The sequence below is a fragment of the Sardina pilchardus genome, chromosome 8, assembly GCF_963854185.1.
Source record: "Sardina pilchardus chromosome 8, fSarPil1.1, whole genome shotgun sequence".
NCBI lineage: Eukaryota > Metazoa > Chordata > Actinopteri > Clupeiformes > Clupeidae > Sardina > Sardina pilchardus.
Genome location: NC_085001.1, coordinates 9,501,463 through 9,522,510, shown reverse-complemented (window position 1 = coordinate 9,522,510; position 21,048 = coordinate 9,501,463). Strand labels below are relative to the sequence as shown.

Below are 21,048 nucleotides of genomic sequence, written 5' to 3'. Positions count from 1 at the left end.
ACACACACACACACACACGTGCATGCAAACATACACACTCACGCAAACACACACATACACATGCACACGCACACACACGCACGCACGTACGCACGCATGCACGCACGCAAACACACACACTGTAGAAACAGTCACAGTGATACCTACAGTATGACTCTGGCCCAAGGGCTTATCTCCAACATGCCAATGACGTGGGGACTAAAAAAAGAAACACACAGTAAATAAATAAACAACTGAAAATAGCAACACTAATAGAGCCCCTCTCCAGTTTGGTTTTCTCCGAGGATTGGCCATCAGTGCCGAGGATGTCTCTAATTTCACACCATCTTGCAGCCACGCGCAGGTGTCACTGTCAGCACAACAACACAGAAAAAAGAAGGCAACACTTGTGGGGGGAAATGGCAGCCATGCTGATGTGCTCCATGGCTGCTGTACGCAACGCAGGCAGACTGATCCAGATTGATGGGTTAGACAGGCATCACAGAACACACACACACAGACAGACAGACAGACAGACAGACAGACAGACACAGACACACACACACACACACACACACACACACACACACACACACACATACTGTATACACGCACGCACACACACACACAAGACTCCTCAGACGCCACTTGAACTGAGGGCAAAGGTGACTCTTGAGAGACTGAAAACATGAACAAAGGTCACTCAAATGTTGCTGACCCTTTTGTGGTTGATGACCCCCCACATCCAAATACAAAGCACTGCCATCAAGCTGATCATCACTGCAGACACGACAAAGCCGCTCTTCACATCCTCGTATTTAATCTAGTGTGCACAGCGCACCTAACCCCCATACCACTACCACAACCAGCAGCACAACACATCAGAGGAGATGATCCATAAAGATATCATCGCTGGCCTCAAGAGCGGGAGTGAGGTGACAGTGCTACTCAATAACCAGACCGCCTTGACCTGAGCCTCCCTACTGAACCACAATGACAAGAAGCGAGGGGAGAGAGATACATGTATATCTCTTTCTCTCTCTCCTCTCTATCTCTCTCTCTTTCTCTCTCTCAATTCAATTCAATTCAATTCAATAAAGCTTTATTGATTTAATAACGTTTCAAAACATTATTGCTAAAGCTCAATTACATGTACATGTAAGAGGTTAAAGAAAAATAAATAAATGTTTAAAGGAACACTTCACCGTTTTTTCATATTAAACTATGTTATTCGCTTACAGTAATTAAGACAAGTTGATACATACCTCTCACGTTTCAATGCGTGCACTCACTGGCTCTGGCGTGCGGCGCAACTTGGATAGCACTTAGCTATCTCAATGCATTCATTAGGATTCAAACAGAGATGAAGTTAGAAGCGACCACACACCTCCAAGTTTTCCCTATTAAAATACAGTTAATACACAAGTAGTCACACAACCAAGTATGGTGAGACCAAATAAAACGTGGTGCATTTCTAAGCAGGTAAGAGGGATTACTATATTGTGTGGCGGAATAACATTGGGAGCACTAGACTCTGCACAGTAGTACCCTCACTCCAAAGTGAAACTGAAAGTGCAAGAGTGAGGATTACCTCTCTCTCTCTCTCTCTCTCTCTCTCTCTCCTGTGTGAGTTTTGAGACGGTATACATTAATCTCTCCCCTGCTGCAGTTCACAGCTATGGTCAAGCATCTCAAGCGAAGCAAATGAACGATGTCGGCAAAGAGGAAAGGGCAGTCCACTGTAATAACAAGTCCATAAATACATCAGGAACATGCAGCACCAGCGAGAACGACACAGCATTTACTTAAGGGGCGAGGCAGCGATACGGCAACGCTGTCGTCTCCCACCTCATTCACACCTACACACTCCATGCTAATTTACAACCATAGGCTACGTGTACGTGTTTCAAATGGGGGTCAGTGAAAAGGTCAACGCACGGGGGCAAATACAGTACAGTGCAATTCCTCTCCATACCAGTCTGATCATTCTCTGACTAAGCCAGATTGACCTTTTGACTCGTAACTAATGGGACTGAGCGTAGCCTTCAGTGTCTGCGTTATCACAGTAAACATCAGCGATGCCAGGCTGTTCCTTACAGACGGGAAGTGATGAGAGTCAGATGCCCTGTACACACACAAGGTCTATGAGGGGGACGGTATGCTTTCAAACAAGGCTCATTTTGTTTCACTGCTTCAGTGGAGAAATGTGAAAAGGTTCTGTCACAATTAGCTTACATCAGGAGTGGCTGGTGTGCGTGCGAGCATGTGTATGTGTGTGTATGTGTGTGTGTGTGTGTGTGTGTGTGTGTGTGTGTGTGTGTGTGTATGTGTGTGTGTGTGTGTGTGTGTGTGTGTGTGTATGTCCTAGCCACATCAATGTTTATCTGGGTGTGAGTAACGATGTGTGAGTAATAGTGTGTATGTGCTTCTTTCTATCTGAGACAGAGAAAGACAGAGAGGCGCCTATGTGTCTATGTGCACTAAGGGACAGATGGACAGACAGACAGAGAGAGAGAGAGAGAGAGAGAGAGAGAGAGAGAGAGAGAGAGAGAGAGAGAGATGGAGTAATGGAGTAATGGAGTAATGGAGTAGAGGGATGTGTATGTGTGCTGCTGCTGCCGCCGCTGCCTGTGTGGATCTTCTCGAGCTCCCCGTGCCGTTTTTAGCCACCGCGGGGCCACTCAGTGACGCACATCAAACGCCGGCACATTTGCACCCTGTCTCCTGCCTGCCAAAACAGACCCTTAATCAAAATAGTGCCGCTGCCGCTGCCCAGTGGCTATTCTTACCTGCCATCTTATCCCCACGGCTCTAATTCCACATCGATCTGTCTGTCTCTCCACACACACACCCACCTCACACACACACACACACACACACACACACACACACTCACACACACACACTCACGCGTGCACACACACGCACGCATGCACCCACCCACACCCACACACACACACACACACACGCACGCACACTCACGCGTGCACATACACACGCACCCACCAACGCACACGCGCGCACACACACACACACACACACACACACACAGACTTCAATGGACGAGAACATGCTGGGGGCTCAGGGAGGTCAAACTGAGCTTCCCCCCTGAAACAGCACGGATCAGTGCACACGGCCACTCCTTCAGAGTCCACAGTCGGCGGTTGTTCACTTTATTGAGTCTATTCGGAGGACATTTGATGTGCCCATTTATAGCTGCTTCCTCCAGTCCTCCCCTAAGCCAGCGAGGTGTAAACGCTGAGCTCTGAGGTTAACATCCATTACTCAGAGCCATTTTGGGGAGATCTGATGGGAAAAAAGCATCTGCTGGTAAAAACAGTCCTCTCTGTCAGCTATATATTGACCTACTTTTTGACAACAACAAAAAGGCGTATGTCATCAAAAGTAATAAAGCACTTGAATTGTCGTTCACACGCAGGTATTGTGAGGTCAACCGAAAGAGCTCACGAACGTTTCGAAAAAAGTTTGTTTAAAAGAGCTGAGCAGCAACGACTGGTAATGAGTGCGGACCCAATAGGATTGTCCCTCAGCAAATGCACAGTTCAGCAAAACGTCCCTTGCTGCCAAATCGGTTTCCACAGATGAGTACTAACGTTACCCCCAAATGTCACTAACGGTTACCTTAAGCAGGCTGTGTACGCACAAAAGCACTTATATAAAGAGGGAATGTGCTGAATGTTGGTTGCAACTTGCTCCCTCTGTCCATTATTACTGTGTGGGATGAGAGCGGTTGTCAAAACAGATGAGAATTGTGTAAAGAGCTATTGCATCCACAACTGTCTCCGGGTTTTGTACAACTTCCAAAATGGTCAAAGTTTCATGAAGACTATTAACTCCATTCAATATTTAGAGCAAGAGAGAAATCATCAAATATGAACAGACATGCCCTCTAAATGTAAGTAGTTTGGGCTTTGGAGTTATGTTGATTAATGGTTAATACATTCAGATGAGTTCTACTTTATTTCTCCACTGCAGCTCTCCAGAGATTATAGTGGCAAACAACCAGACTCTTCCAAAACATTACCTGGCTGCCACAGGAATTCCTAATGCCAACAGTCTGTCAATCAACTCTCTGCCACCTTGAATTTCTACTTTGATCCTAATGTGATAAATTTGGCCCCAAGTGCTGAAAATGACGTCCGGCTGAATCATCAGACACACAGCACATAACCTGAGACTTCAGCAGCTTCAGTCTCTCAAGATGTCAAGCTTAAGTTGAGGTTTTAAGCATGTCTCAGCTGTTTGATCCTGAGTTGAATAACAATAAGAGGAAATCACGTGATACGCCGTATAGACTTCGTCTGAAGCTTTTGCTTTCATGATCAGGCTTAGAAAAGGGGCACGTACAGTAATATCTTTGTTGGAAAAAAAAATAGCACGGGGAGGAAAACCACAGGACTAAATGAACATCGAGTTGTGTTAAAGCCGAACCACACCAGACGAGCAACTGAGAGACGGTTAGAGTAAACGAAGTATGGTTTTCTAGCCGGGCTACATGGCGCGCAACCACAAGATGCGATAGCCTACATTTCCAAAAAAATTGAACCAGTCTGCTGGAACTATTTTTATGCTCGCTTGCAACTATTGCAACGATTCAGTAGAAGACTGGTCTATTTTTCCGAATGTGCGTCCCCCCCCAGCTGTCTTTTCTTGTAAACAAAGTCTTTCCCTCTCATTTTCTTGTGCTTCATTTCAAATGTACGGAGCCGTGGAAATGCTATTTGTGTAGTGACTGATTTGGCTAGCCACCGAACTCATTTCTAAGCTCGGCGGGAAGGTCGCTGAGTTAACGCACCGGGGAGCGTAGGCCCTCCATTAGAGAAAACTCAATTTGGTTGCTCATTTTCACTTGGATTCAGTGCGCTACCTGCCCGTCTCCATCCCCGCAGTGAGTCTCCGTGGTACTGCTCAACTTACCCCAGCTGCCTGTCACCTGCTCATCTTTGTCCTTGCTATCGTCACCGTCGTTGCCAGACAGTGCTTTAATTACCATCACCGCTCCCGTTCAGGGAATTTGGGCCTGCTTCCAGCAATCTCTTAATTACTCGCCTAGGGTCTTTGGCAGCTCCAGGTGACAAAGGGCAAACTAACCGCTCTACTACCTTCTGGTAGCCCCTTTCACCCTTTCACGTTCGCGAACCAGCATTTGAGCCGTTTGGAGCATGTCGACCACACAAGAAACGGTTCGGAACGCGGCACGTGGCACGTTGAACGTTGAACCAGAATAGTTATTGTTTGCCCGTTAACCGGAGTGACCATTTCATTCTACCGGTCAGAACTTGGATAAGAGGGGAGAGGAGGCTACTAAGGGCGTGAGAATTCTGAATGGAGTTCAAGAATGCGTTCTCTGCCGGCCAAACAACACCAGTCAGCTTTCAAGAACTGCTATCGGTGTAACCTTGGATGCAGAGACAGCTTTTATGAAATTGCAATATGGTCATTATGAGATTGTCTTGCATGGTCTTTCCTTTTGGAGTAGATAGGCTACACAATGAGGCCTTTTCTCCGTTCCGGATCGGTAATATGGAAATAGTTTCAGATTAACATCTGCGACAGCAAACACTTGCTGAAAATGATCACAGTGCTTATGAGCAGGAAATGAAGAAAAGCGAGACGGGGTTCCAAGTTTAGAGTACTGCCGTGCATTATGGTATGCCAGCTGAGTCACTCTGAAAAAGCTGCTGTGGTAACTCTACGAAATTGTGTTGCAGCAAGACGGGGGTAAAATAATTCCATGAGCTATTTCAGCAGATTTTACCCCTGTGCATTTCTCAGTGCAGGTAAAAATGGCACCTTATTATTTGTCCCTGAAGGGTTTATACAGGCCCACAACATTTTAAGAGTGACTCCAATGCCAAAATACATGATTAATGACGGGAAATGGAGGAAGTAAACGCTGCTCGTAAAACTCCCTTAGCCTAACTGTTTCTTTCCCCTGGCAAGCCTAGCAGTAGACCACACTTTATGTATGACAGAGCCAGACACCCTGTCGCCTGTCAGTCATCTTGTGTTTTTTTTTTTGTTTTTTTTGTCTTTTGAACATATCACATTGAGAACACATGTCTTTTAAAGCATATTTTTGACTTCATTCAGACAGGACAGTGAATAATGACAGAAAGCGAGTGGCAGAGAGAGAGAGAGAGATGTGGTGGGATCGGAAATAACTGTAGGACGCTAAAATGCTGTCTGTGAGCTAGCACCGTGAGACCAAAGAAAGATAATCTAATTTATCAAGCCACAGTGGATACCCACCAGAAGAAGTCCTACCTGTAACTACCTTTATATTTATTAATTTATCAGACACTTTTATCCAAAGTGATTTATAAAATGAGGAATATCATCCAAGCTACAGTGCGGAAAAGACTGTTTTATGTAGATAGATTAGATTCAACTTTATTGTCATGGTGCAGAATACAAATGCAAAGACATCAATATGCAGTTTGCGTTAACCTGAAGTGCAAGAAGCAGAAAAGTTAAATGCAATATACAAAATATAGGTGGTGCATAGACAGGACCAGAAATATAGTGTAGACAATAGTATGCAGTTGCTTTATAGAAGATGGTTTAGAGTAATATATAATTATGTGCAGTGTATTAGCAGTTACCGGTAACACTCCATAAGGGTCCTTAATAAATAACAAACTAGTAATATCTATTTGCCACAACTTAATGTTTTTTCTTAATGAATGAATGAATTGATTAATTCATGAATTATTGATATATTATTGACTGAACCTGAGCATCACCTTTAGTGTAGTTTTGTAGCATAAATTTGATATATCTTTCAGCTTTGCCAGTTTTGTTTTATCGAGGACCTTTGTGAACCATGTTATCATTTCATTCCCAGTGTGAGAGACCCATACTGATAGTTATATTACTAATAATAATGATGAAAAAGCCATTAACTGGTGGCAAATAGATACTTTAGTAACTATTAACAAATATTAACAAAGGGTTAGTTAATTAGTTTGCTCTTCATGAAGGACCCTTATTATGGAGTGTCACCCAGTTACCTTGTATATTATTTTGTTCATACTACATAGCCATATTTAGTATGACCAACATATGAACAACATGTAAAGAGTTATATTCCAAAACATTTTCGAAAAGATTAATATGTCATGCTATTTAACTGTGCAACTGTGCATAATATCAATACAATTGCAGTTGTGTTGTTTTGGCTGAGTAAAGATAAATGTAGCAACAATAACCCAATTCTAGTTCTAGTAAAACTACTTGTAGAACAAAATGTAAAAAAGAAAAAAAAAGATTTGTGAAAATAGTAGATGTAATATTCTGGAACCAAATTCTTCATGTACAGATATGTGCAATGTAGTAGCAGTAACATTGTAATAGTAGTAAGAATAATATATATATATATATATATATATATATATATATATATATATATATATATATATATATATATATATATATATATATATATACACAGTATATATATATATATATATATATATATATATATATGCAGTGTGTCAACATAATTAATATATTATGAGAAAAACAGAAGAAATATGGATATTCAGTCTGAACCATATAGACAGATCTGTACCATATGTAAATTATGTGCAACGTGGTAACAGTACCTAGTCTGGTTTTCACCATACTAAGCTCAATCTTTTAAGATTGAACATTAGTCTGGGGAGGCTGCGCTTTGTTTCTACTGCACTTCGCGTTGCTTAAGTTTCGGTATCGTCACGTCACCGGCCAATAGCGTGCCAGGACTAGAGTATGGCCGTTTCTGATTGGAGCCAAATGTTCTGGCAGTAAACAGAGGAGATAGATCTGCTGGTTTCCAGCCTGAGCTGCCGGGCGAAATTCTAATTCCCCGGAAGTTCAGGCAGGGTTCACCCAGCCTAAACAGTACCTTTTTTTTGTGTAGAAATAGTAACAGTAATTATTAACATATACAACTACTATGTTTCACCTCTAGCCTACACGAGGAGTTGATGCTGTCTAATCTCAAGATGTGTTTGTTTCTCTGTCACATAAATCCATTCAGAACTCCCTATCACTAGTGAAAGCCACTGCAGAAAGTCACTATGTGTAGTGCATTTCCAGGCTTCAAATCTTAGTGAATAAGACTGGACAGAGATGTCCAGTTACCTGTATTCCCTTCCATCTACAAAAGAGATGACAAACCCAGCACTAATGTCCCTGTGTCACAGACAGAGCTCTCTGGTCTTGTTTGCACACCATAAATGGACTCAGTAGATTTCAAATACGGGCGGATTTTAGGATCTATCACCAACTAGAATATATTTCACTTTGAGTTGTTGTTATCAAAACCTATTCCAACCTCAGGCACTGTTACCCACTGTTACCCACTGTTACCCACATAATAGAGTGGGTCACTTAGCTGAAGTCAATAATAAATAATTTCTGAACTGGAGGTCATATTGGAAAAAAAAAGACAACACTGCTATATCCCATAACCCCATGTGAATGAGTGGGTTTTGGAAGATTAATGGCTTTTCCATTGTGTACTGTCAAAAGTGAGGAGCATGCCCAGGTTATTTTATTGCATAATAAAGAAGAGAAAAAGAGTGCAGGCAATACAGATGGAGGGGGGGGGGGGGGGCAAAGACAGGGGATGTCTCCTCTGGTTACGGCAAAATCAAACACCTTGCGCTGTCCCTGCGCTGACAAACGGCACACTCCCTCTGAACAGCTCACCTGTCATTTCTGGGAAACGATCGGTGAGGCAGTGGGCCACAGCAGAAACAACACAACCCCACAATTAATTCTCCGATGACAAACGACACAGTCGATCCGGCAGGCAGCGGCCAAAATCAATAGTGCGATTTCTCTTCCCCCAAGCGCCGCCCTTTTCTAATTCTCCTTCCCCTCCCTAATGTGGACTATTGATTGGCTCGGCTCGGTTAAACGTGGCGCCACCTCACGTGACTAATTACTCCGGGGAACGATTGGCATCAGCGCAGGTATGGAGAGTGTGTGGCCATGCGGGGGAGCTGGAGGGGGGCCAGCCATACGCTGTGAACTGACCTATTTACCGAGGTCAGCTTCTGTCGCCTGAAATATTGATGTCATTCTCAAGATGTGTGTGTGAGTGTGTATGTGTGTGTGTGTGTGTGTGTGTGTGTGTGTGTGTTTGTGTTTGTGTTTGTGTGTGTGTGTGTGTGTGTGTGTGTGTGTGTGTGTGTGTGTGTGTGTGTGTGTGTGTGTGTGTGTGTGTGTGTGTGCGTGTCTGTGTATGTGCCTTGGAGTAAGGACGTGGGCTTTTTGAGAGTCGTATGAGAGACAGGAAGTTAGCAAGATGTTATTTTTTGTCGAGCATCCATTTGAAGCAAGTTGCTGTAGAGTTTTGTGGTCAAAAATAGAAACTAATGACATTTGGAAGAGTCTCTGGATCCTTTGTCTTACAGTAAAGGATGCCTCACGCATATATGTCTTGTTTTTGACACATAGGGAAATGGCACCACTAATATTAAAGAAGCATCTTATTTTGTATGTTGTGTTCGCATTTTTATATTCTGAGAATATCCTGCACCTTTTGACAGAGGTTGCACTAATGTTTATGTTATCTAAGCACTGACTACATGACTTTATCTTTTCAAGTATTGAACACATGGCCTTAGCAGTCAAAATGCATGAAGTCCATGACCTACATTCCATGTTCTATGAAGTATGTGTGTGTGTGAGTGTGTGTGTGAGTATGTGTACACGCCAGTCTATATATCTTCAGTTGGGCTGTTTCGACCCGTCGTGAGGCGTGACCTTGTTTTCCTACAGTAAGTACAAGCACTAACCTGTTCAATCAGCCTGAGGAGCTGTATTGATTTGCCCTCTCCGTGGCCTTTTTGACTGGCTTCTTTGTCATCTCCGCGACCCACTTCTCTCAGAGTGGCGGCTTCATCAAGCCCAGACCTGCTTTCTATCTCCTGTGCTCTCACAGGCACAGCAAACCTACTGTAGACCTCACTCACAGCTACTCATTGAGTTAGCCTCCGCAGGGTGGCCTCAGTCCTATTCACATGCACCGCGCGCGCCTGCCATGTTAGCGGATGCCCCAGTCAACCCATCTGATGGCAGGTGAGGCCCACCACCCTGCTCTGCTCAATGGCGCCACCAAATGGCGATAGGGAGGAGTGCAAGGGAAGTGGAGGGCTCCATGAACATGGATAAAAATAGATTAAAAAAAAAAAAAAAAAAAACTGTAGAGGGCTCTTGAGCATAGATAAAGACTTCATTAATGTCTTCAGATCCCAGCTCCTAAGTGCCTAATCTAATGTGCTGACTTAAGATCTGAATATTGCCACAACAACCACACACATCCTCAAAAGACACCACATATCTATGATACGTATATCTGACTGCAGTCAGATTATGGTGCTTTTTTTACAGTTCTGCTCTGGATTTCTTGCTGATGTTTTTGTGTAGAGGACTCAGTGGTACTCAGTGGTAGGACCTAACATCTACAGGTTCCACACACCTTCCACACACACGTATCTTGATGTAAATACAAACACAAAAAAAATCAACATCATCTAAATAAACTCCCACCCTACAGGATAACCAACAAAACAGAAGTCTAAAGAGGTAAACTGATAGCATTGACCTGTTTATTGTCTTTAAGCTTCACCGAGAAGCTCCCTTGGACTCCGATACACTTTCCCATGTCTCAACACGATCCCTGGAGATGGGCCTGAGCGTTTAGCTCTTCTTGGAGCCCTTGTTGGCCTTCTTCTTGGGCTGGTGGGCCTCGATGAGCTGCTTGTTGCGTCGCTTGATTTCGTCGCGACTAAGGGAGTAGTCCTCCTCTTGACTGCGGAACTGGAAGGTGTCTGCAGAAGAGCAAGGGAGAGCGAGAGAGAGAGAGGCACGTGCACGCCGTTATTGGAGGAGACAATGTGTTGACAGCGTGTCGGCATGTACGACCCCTCGCTATGTGTGTGTGTGTGTGTGTGTGTGTCAAAAGTCACATGGACAGGAGTGTGCTGTGCGTATCACTCCCAGACAATCTACATATGCGAGCATCACATGGCCCTTATGCTGAGATCCGATCGCACTGAATCCCCACACCAGCCTCCCACCAGCCATTCCACTGGCTTCCTCTGTGGGAGGCTCTGAAGGATAATCCTTCCCCCTCATGTATAGCAGCAAACAACCTAATAGTCCCTCACCAGATTTAATCTCCTGGTGACTACAGTGTACACTATTTAAGCCTCTTTTGATAATTAGCACTGTTGAATATTTATGTTTCAAAAGATGGTGGGGAAACATCAAGAGGCAGATGATGTTACCTATAGTATAGTGAGGTAAAAGCTCTCTGAACAGTAATACATCGATTATGTAAAGAGTCAATGAAATGAAGAGCCAAGTAAACACACTGTTGAGAGGAGAGGTAACGGAATATGCTGAAGTGCTCCTGGCACAGCAAATACTGTACACCACACACACAGAGACAGACGCACGCACACACACACACACACACACACACCTTCTGAGTTGCTGTTGTCGGTAGGGCAGCTGGCTTGCTTGAAGTTGCGTGGCTCCGTCATGGTGCTCTGAACAAGGAAGGTCCACAGCTGCAGGGCAGGAGAGTTCACAGATGAGAGTGCTGACAGAGACCCACTATTATATATATGCCATAAATACAGCTGAGTTTCTCTGACTAAAGATAAGCGATGGCAACAGTACAGGCGACCATGCACACAATTTCAGTCGACGACAGCTTGTTATTCATTGTAAATTGGATTTAAAAAAATAGTAGAGAAAGCAAAATGTATTGCTTGTTTGTTTGTTCACACTGAAAGAACCTTAAGGGGGCTGTTTTGTTTCGGGTCAATTCATGGTGGGGGGTGCGTACAGTAGGTAATTGGATGTCAAGACGATGAGATCAAACCAGACCCTGCGATTCTGGCGAACCGTGGCTACACAAGACCAGCGGGACCTGTCAGCGTGCAGGAGCAGAGCGAAGACGTCACGGAGGGGTCATCGAGCAGCGGGGGGGGGGGGGGGGGGGACAGCGCTGTGCGGGCCGAGCCCGGGGCACGGTGGCCAGGCCTCACAGAGGGACCAGGAGTGGACGGGAGGAGTCCAGACTAAAGCCCAATTCACACCAAAGATTCCCGACGCGACGAGACTGAGTTGCAGCGGTGTGAATTAGAAGTTGCACGTAGTTGCAAGGAGTCGCAGAGCATTAAATATGTTGAGTCGCAGTCGCAAGGTTTTAGAATGTCGCGGCTCGTCTCGTCTCGTCTCGTCTCGTCTCGTCTCGTCGGGAATCTTTGGTCTGAACCCTACTTAATATCATCACTACCTCTACAGTATCACTATCTATGCACTGTCTGTCTGTTGTGTCATCACTGTCTTTGTCTAGCTGCACACTATATGTATTTGAAGAAAACACACACTGTAATTGCTGAAATCAAATTCCTATATGTTTTTTACACAAATGGCAATAAAGTATCTTGAACTTGAACCTTGTCGCTGGCGCCGCCCTCCTCCTCGCTCTGCTCGGGCTCCATGTCCGGCAGCGAGGTCAGCCGGCTGTCGATCTCCTGCAGCTTGCCCACGGCGTCCAGACTCGCCTCGGTCACCGGCACGTCCTGTGGCACAGCGGAGAGAAGACCACCAAGTCATGAGTGTCCAAACGTCAGAATATAAGGCTTTTCATCTTTAGTTAATGGCAGGATGCACAGTACACACACACACACACACACTTCTCACATTTATTTACCTAGGTTTGTAGTGGCTTTTCACATTTAGTTAGTGGCAGGATGCACAGTACACACACAAACACACACACACACACACACTCACACACACTTCTCATATTTATTTACCTAGGTTTGTAGTGGCTTTTCACATTTATTTAGTGCCAGGATGCACAGTACACACACACACACACATACACACCGCATCCTGCAGCACAGTACACACACACACATACACACACACACACACACTTTTTACATTTATTTACTCAGGTTTGTAGTAGCATCCTGCTGCACAGTACACACACACACACACACACACATAGACATACACAGTACACAGACCCCCACACACACTAGGCTGCCCTGCCCCTGGCCGAGCTCCTTTGGCTAGTGCAGCTCTCTGCAGGAGCGGCGGCTGGAGAGGTGGCGTGCTGAAGGCCACACAGGTGTGGCTGATACGGGAGAGCAGAGGAGGTGGACCCTCTGACTGCCCCCTGGTCAGATGCCCGCGGCTTAAATCAATGAACCTTTCTCCAGCAGCCCACTCATAGCGTGGCACAACAACAACACTGAGCAGCTCAAGGCAAACATGACAAAAGCATGGAAAAAGACACAACATCCAGATTCAGCACTCATGTTTCTGCTTTCTCATGTTTCTGCTTTCTCCCTTGCGAGTGAGTCACCAACACAGTGGGCCCACCTGGTCTGCTCCTACTGTGTATAAGGTAGAAGTGTGTAACTACTATGGAAGGGATAATGGCCGCCGAAGTGTCCCTATGGAGTTAATGCACAAGGCGGAGGCAGAGCTCCATGACGTGCAGCTGAGGCCATTGTACTGCATATCCCCCAGCTGCCGCTATGCTCATAGGCAATAGTCAGGTTTTATAGCACTATGCTCATAGGCAATAGCCAGGCCTTTGTAGCACTATGCTCATAGGCAATAGTCAGGCTTTTATAGCACTAAGCAATAGTCAGGATTTTATAGCACTATGCATACAGGTGATAGTCAGGCTTTTATAGCACTATGTGAAAAGGGGCGGGGCTTGGGATCGGTCAATTAGGCATGGGTTACAGTTAAGGCTGGTGCCCACCAGACACGTACGTACGCGGCGCAGTGACAAGAAAAACAATGTTTTTAACAGAACAAAGCCCACTAGAAACGTCTGCCGCGCAGCAGCCGCATTGGGATAGAAAACTGCTCTAGAACCCTGCTCGTCCAGACCACACCTGGTGAACGGCGTGTCCGGTCTTTAGGGTTAGCGTTAGGTGCCTTCAAGTCGACAGTCGCAGCGCTGCCTTCAAGTCGACGGTGGGGGCTTATAAAACACCATCGAGCCCTTAGCAGCAGCCCTCTAACACTAACAGGGAAGCTACACCAGGCGCGTAACTGAAGCGTTCCGTTTGCGACGCGTATGTTGCAGCCGGTTGTAGCAGTTAATAATCACCGCAGTCAATGGAAGTAGATGCGACAGTGGCGCGTACATTCGAAAAAAATAGACCCATCTTCTAAACTGGATTTTACGCGTCGCGAACGGAACGCTTCAGTTACGCGCCTGGTGTAGCTCCCCTGTAACGGTCAGTAACGGTCAGTGGAGCGGTGTGGCGTTGTGCTGGGGCACCTTGGTGGCGGGCAGGCAGGTGATGCGGTAGAAGAGGTTGTTGACGCCCTGCTCCACCCCCTGCAGCACGGCGCGGGCCTTGGCCAGTAGCTCCTCCCCCTCCTGGCACCGCCCCGCCTCCTGCTCCAGCTCTGCACACAGCTCCGCCCGCAGCTGCTCAAACCTGACGCACGCACACACACATATCACACACACACACACACACACACACCATCACACACACACACACACACACACACACACACACATCATCGCACACAGGTATGCACATACAGTATACACATACACATACACATACACACACGAACACACATGCACACATCACACACACACGAACACACATGCACACATCACACACACACGCACACACAAACACACACGCACACACACACACACACACACACAAAATGGGGGGAGAGGATGAGAGATGTGCACTCAGGAGCCTAATGTTAGCCTAATGGTAGGAGTGATAGCAGGGCATGTACAAACAGATACAAAGATAGATAAAGAGGTCGACAGACAGACACAGACACACAGACAGATGGACTAAAATAGACACTCCAAACAGCTGGCTTTTCTCAGCCTTTTGTAATCATCCTCATCTAAAGCTCACACAGCACCTCAGGTGTGTCCATGTACAGTACAAATGAAAAGACTAAACAGACAGAGCCAGAGATAAACAGTTTGGCTTTTCTCCAAAACTGCTTAAATCCCCCTGTGTTCTTTTACAGTAACGTCCCCAGTAAAAACCGCTCAGCCCTCACAATGTGTTCGTAAAGAGCCTTTCTCTCCTCAGTAGCTCGGAGCCATCCCGCTCTTTAATGACTCCATTTTAGCACTCCCCGAGCGCCTGGCAGCTTGTAATTCTGCATGTCACTTCACCACGCTTCAGTCGGCCGGCCCCACAGAGGGGGCGGAGGAGGAGGAGGAGGAGGAGGAGGAGGGGGGCAGGAAGTGCCCGGCGGATCACACGTGTCTAATATGATTACGGCCTCCGACCGAAACGCTTCGACCGATGGCGAATATGTCGTCGACGGATACTTAATCCCTCATCCTGGAAATGAGGTGCGTGTGTGTGTGTGTGTGTGTGTGTGTGTGTGTGTGTGTGTGTGTGCATGTGTGTGTGTGTGCATGTGTGTGTGCGCACACGTGTGTGTGTGCGTGTGAGAAAGAGAGAGAATGAGAGAAGTGCTGATGGGTGGTTGTGGTGGTGATGGGAGAAGGCATCTCAATATGAATCAAGTAAAGCATCAATCATCATAGTGACTGCAGTTAGACAGGCTGGTGAGGCGAACAGAGAAGGGTGTGTGTGTTTGTGTGTGTGTGTGTGTGTGCATCCGTGTGTGCGTGCGTGTGTGTGGTGGGGTGGGTGCTGTGTATATAAAAAGCCTCCCAGTGGCAAATTGACAAAGCCGTGTTCAATCAAAGCTGTGAGAATCCAGCGCGGACGGACCGGGAGGAGTGAGGTCAGTGGCTTCGGCTCGCTTTGGCATTTGCAGAGTAAATCATGGAGGCCATCATCACAACTCCCACTGGCACCGAACAATTACCACCGCGCAGCAGATCGGGAGCCACGGCCAGCCGCGCTCTTCACCCTGATATTTAATCAGCTGCTGGGAGCACTGGAGCAGCAGCATCAGATCAGAGCACAGCAGCATGGAGAATGTGCTGCTGATTGGCTAGATTCAGGGGCATCATAATAACAGCATGGAGAATGTGCTGCCGATTGGCTTGATTCAGGGGCATCATAATAACAGCATGGAGACTGTGCTGCTGATTGGCTTGATTCAGGGGCATCATAATAACAGCATGGAGAATGTGCTGCCGATTGGCTTGATTCAGGGGCATCATAATAAGAGCATGGAGACTGTGCTGCCGATTGGCTTGATTCAGGGGCATCATGATAACAGCATGGAGACTGTGCTGCCGATTGGCTTGATTCAGGGGCATCATAATAACAGCATGGAGACTGTGCTGCTGATTGGCTTGATTCAGGGGCATCATAATACCAGCATGGAGACTGTGCTGCTGATTGGCTTGATTCAGGGGCATCATAATAACAGCATGGAGACTGTGCTGCTGATTGGCTTGATTCAGGGGCATCATAATAACAGCATGGAGACTGTGCTGCTGATTGGCTTGATTCAGGGGCATCATAATAACAGCATGGAGACTGTGCTGCTGATTGGCTTGATTCAGGGGCATCATAATAACAGCATGGAGACTGTGCTGCTGATTGGCTTGATTCAGGGGCATCATAATAACAGCATGGAGACTGTGCTGCTGATTGGCTAGATTCAGGGGCATCATAAGAACAGCATGGAGAATGTGCTGCTGATTGGCTTGATTCAGGGGCATCATAAGAACAGCATGGAGAATGTGCTGCTGATTGGCCTGATTCAGGGGCATCATAATAACAGCATGGAGACTGTGCTGCTGATTGGCTTGATTCAGGGGCATAATAAGAGCATGGAGACTATGCTGCTGATTTGTTATTAAGCTTGTTAAGTTTCAGGGGCCAATGAACTGGAATCTGATGAGACGTCTTTCATGATCTGATTGAGGACAGGTAGAGTATGCATCACCTGATTGAGGATAGGTTCAGTATAGATGATGTGATTGAGGACAGGTATAGATGATCTGATTGAGGACAGGTATAGATGATCTGATTGAGGACAGGTATACATGATGTGATTGAGGACAGGTCTAGATGATGTGATTGAGGACAGGTATACATGATCTGATTGAGGACAGGTATAGATGATCTGATTGAGGACAGGTATACATGATCTGATTAAGGACAGGTATAGATGATCTGATTGAGGACAGGTATACATGAAGTGATTGAGGACAGGTATAGATGATCTGATTGAGGACAGGTATACATGATCTGATTGAGGACAGGTATAGATGATCTGATTGAGGACAGGTCTAGATGATGTGATTGAGGACAGGTATACCTGATCTGATTGAGGACAGGTATAGATGATCTGATTGAGGACAGGTATAGATGATCTGATTGAGGACAGGTATACAGTACATGATGTGATTGAGGACAGGACACATCAGTAAAAGATGCATCAGTGCACTTCTAGCTGATTCAGAGTGTGGAGTGCTGCTTTGCACAGTAGTTACAGTAGCTTCAAAACCATGATATTCACCAGTCCTTACCTGTTTACCATGCTATTGATTGTTTACCGTGCTACTGTTTGTTTACCGTGCTATTGATTGTTTACAGTGCTATTGTTTGTTTACCGTGCTACTGTTTGTTTGCCGTGCTACTGTCTGTTTACAGTGCTACTGTTTGTTTGCCGTGCTACTGTTTGTTTACAGTGCTATTGTTTGTTTACCACACTTGTTTACTGTGATGTTGACCTGGCTCTCACCTCTCGCCGCTGGGCCCGGGGTTGAACTTGCTCTGGGCGTACTGGAGCTCCAGCGCAGCCAGGGCCTCCTGCCGCTGGGCCAGCAGCTCCTCGCACTGCGTCATCTGGGTGTGCAGCTGCTGCCGCGTGGCCCTCTGGGACACCAGCCGGCCCTCCAGCTCCTGGGGACACATGCACAGGGCTCAGGGCTCAGGGCTCAGGACTCAGGGCTCAGGGGTCAGGGGTCAGGGGTCAGGGGTCAGGGCTCAGGGGTCAGGGCTCAGGGCTCAGGGGTCAGGGCTCAGGACTCAGGGCTCAGGGGTCAGGGCTCAGGGCTCAGGGGTCAGGGGTCAGGGGTCAGGGCTCAGAGCTCAGGGCTCAGGGCTCAGGGCTCAGGACTCTCACACACGGCACGTCCAGAGCAGTCGGACAGGAGTGTGGAGTGTTTGCAAACCCCACCACCATCCACACACACACACACACACACTTCTAAATGAAATTACAATATGACAAATGTGAGAGTAGTTTAATCACATGTGGAGTTTTGTCTGCTGTTTGGTTGCGTATGCACACACACAACACACACATACACACACACACACACACACACACACACACAACCATTACACAAGCACACACAAACACCCACAACCATTACACAAACACACACACACACACACACACTACCTGCAGTTCAGTACAGCCGAGGGCATCCTTTAGGTCATCCATGTCTTTCAACATCTTCACATTGGCCTGCTGTGCATTGGACTGAGTAGCCGACTGGTGGATCACTGAAAGACACACACACCCATCAATCCACAGGTAACATGTACTGAGCTGCCTTGAAAACCCATACTGGCTAACAGTGCTATGAAATACCTCGCACGGCAGTGGGATCAATGATGTCAGTGAGACCATCTTTGGGTACGACTGACTTCCTCTGTGACATTAAGAAGAAAACTCTCGTTTCAGTGACAAAGGAGACAGTTTTGAAAATGAAATAGAACAACTCTGAGAGGAAGGAAATCCCATCTCTCTCTCTCTCTCTCTCTCTCTCTGTTCACCTGGTCCTTGAGTTTCTGCGGGCCGCGGCTGATGCGCCTCTCGGTGTCCTTCTCCCGGTCCATCCTGGCCTCCACCTCCATCTCCTTCTCCAGCAGCCTGTGGCTCAGCTGCGTCTCAATCTCCCGCCGCTCCATCATCAGCTGTCTCTCCAGCTGGAGCAGAACCCCCTGCAGGCCGCACAGAGGCATTACACCCAGCAGGCAGGGGCAGACAAGGACCGCTCGTATTGCTTTCCCCACAATGCAATGCATGCAGACACCAAGGGGGCCCTCAAAGTTCAATCGCATTCGGTCTCAATGCGAAATTCAATCTAGGCATTCAAGAGCGTTCAAATTCAGCTCACTCAAATCAAATACTGTGCGGGGAAATTGAATCCAACTCAGGAATGCGTTTAAATAATGGAATTCGTGTGGACTCATTTAGATTCAAATGGGCCCGTCGGCAAGAGTGAGGTCCCACCTTAGTGCTCTCCATGGAGGCTGCGGCTGCCTGGGACATCTGGGCCACTTTGCTGAGCTCCGTCTGGCCACTGAGCACAGTGGACTGCAGCTTCTCTAAGACATGGGGCATCTCCCTCACCTCCTGAGGAGAGACCGGATCGGAGTTTAACTACGAACACACTAGCACATAAACTTTTAACTCCATGTTGTTTTCTTATGACAAGTGACTTGGCAAATTATGATAAGTTTGAGGTGTGTGTGTGTGTGCGAGAGAGAGAGAGCGAGAGAGAGAGAGAGAGCGAGAGAGAGAGAGAGAGCGAGAGAGAGAGAGAGAGAGAGAGAGAGAGAGAGAGAGAGAGAGAGAGAGAGAGAGAGACAGACAGACAGACAGACAGACCCGGTTTAGGTGCTCTTGCACTTGAAGGTAGGTGTTGTGGATATTTTCTGCCTCAGTGATCTTGATGCTCATTTTCTCAAGGCAGTTTTCCAGCTGCCGAACACGCTGCATACAAATATGGAAATATACAGACAGATAGCTACACAAAGACACATGGATGTTGAGTTTTATTTCATTGTTACTCTAAGGGCCATCTGTTGCTGTCAATGTGTTTTTAGAAAAGCAAAATGCTAATGCACTCCACCACAAAAGCCACAAGAGCGGTCAAAAGCTCACTGAACCCAGAGCAATAAATCACATCCGTCATGAGCTGAGCTGAGCCAATTTGTCATGAATAGAAGAACATGGAATTCTAAGAGGTTCGTAGCGCTGTCCTTGGTGCTGAACTCTGTTTTTCGGTATCACTCATTGCCACTGGCTGCCAGAGGCTCAAAGCCATAGCCTATTCTTGCCTGATCATACTGTCGCTCATCACCGTCAGGATTCGTGTCCAGTTCAAGACTATCCATGGTCTGCTCCATCTGCAGCAGTTGGGATTCTTTTAGCCGAAGAGTGTGCTGCAAGCCATTGTGCTGCTCGATCAGGGTGCACAATCGACGATGTTGCTTCTCCACGATGTTCTTGAGTTGTATACAGACATGTACATATCTTCATAAATGAAGTGAATAAACTTTCAACTTAGGCTATAGGCTACTAGTTATAACACAACTAAACAGTTTTAATCGTACTGTTGTTATTGATGGGTCTAGTTTGACGTTACCTGGAGGCCCGGCCTTGGGTTGGGCAGAGAATTGCCCAGTATCTTAGCAGCGCGGGGAAGTTTGCGCTCATTGCCCAAGATCTCCCTTGCAGAAATGTATTCGGACTGGTTCAGTTTTTCTATTGAGATGATATGGAATTTTCAGGTGTGAGAGGCCTACTAGGCCTAATTAATCAATCATAGCCTAATTGTTGTGATATTTAGACCACAACTGCACTATTGATGTTGAGAGAATGGTCTGATGTGGCAATCAACAACAAATATTTAAAACCACAGTAGTTTCAACTAGTCTATATGCAACATGCAATGGAGCATTAAACCTATCATTAGGCGTTTGTTTTCTTTTGAACCTATATCACAGTCTCAAAAAAGCCATTTCAGTATTCACAAAAACAAATGGCAGCGGCTCGTACTGTAAGCGGTGTTTTACCTAGTTGTTCAATACGAAGTCTCTGGTCTCGCAGCGAGAGCCCCTTTAGGATCTCCGTGTCTGCTGAACCCATGTCGTCCGAATAACAATCCATTTTTTTATCGTGATTATCAAATTTAACGGTGTAACCACGACCACCTCACGTCATAAACCAACAGAACGCATTCTCTAAAGCTCTGATAAAACATGGACGTTCTGAAGTGTCGCAAATTAAAATGTTATTGAAATACACTGCCACAAAGGTAGGCTATATCTTTCAAAATCCTAG

General features: G+C 46.3%; 1 protein-coding gene across 1 annotated transcript; it reads right to left on the bottom strand.

The window, feature by feature from the left end:
* Positions 1-10,590: 10,590 nt before the first annotated feature.
* Positions 10,591-20,874, bottom strand: LOC134089517 (coiled-coil domain-containing protein 183-like). Its single transcript, XM_062543960.1, has 13 exons — positions 20,781-20,874; positions 20,351-20,469; positions 20,043-20,210; positions 19,591-19,695; positions 19,213-19,335; positions 18,753-18,920; positions 18,568-18,628; positions 18,376-18,479; positions 17,710-17,870; positions 14,324-14,486; positions 12,468-12,593; positions 11,483-11,570; positions 10,591-10,826 (listed from the first exon to the last, which is right to left on the bottom strand). The coding sequence occupies exons 1-13, from the start codon at positions 20,872-20,874 to the stop codon at positions 10,696-10,698; spliced, it is 1,611 nt and encodes a 536-aa protein (XP_062399944.1). The 3' UTR covers positions 10,591-10,695.
* Between the last annotated feature and the right edge of the window lie 174 nt (positions 20,875-21,048).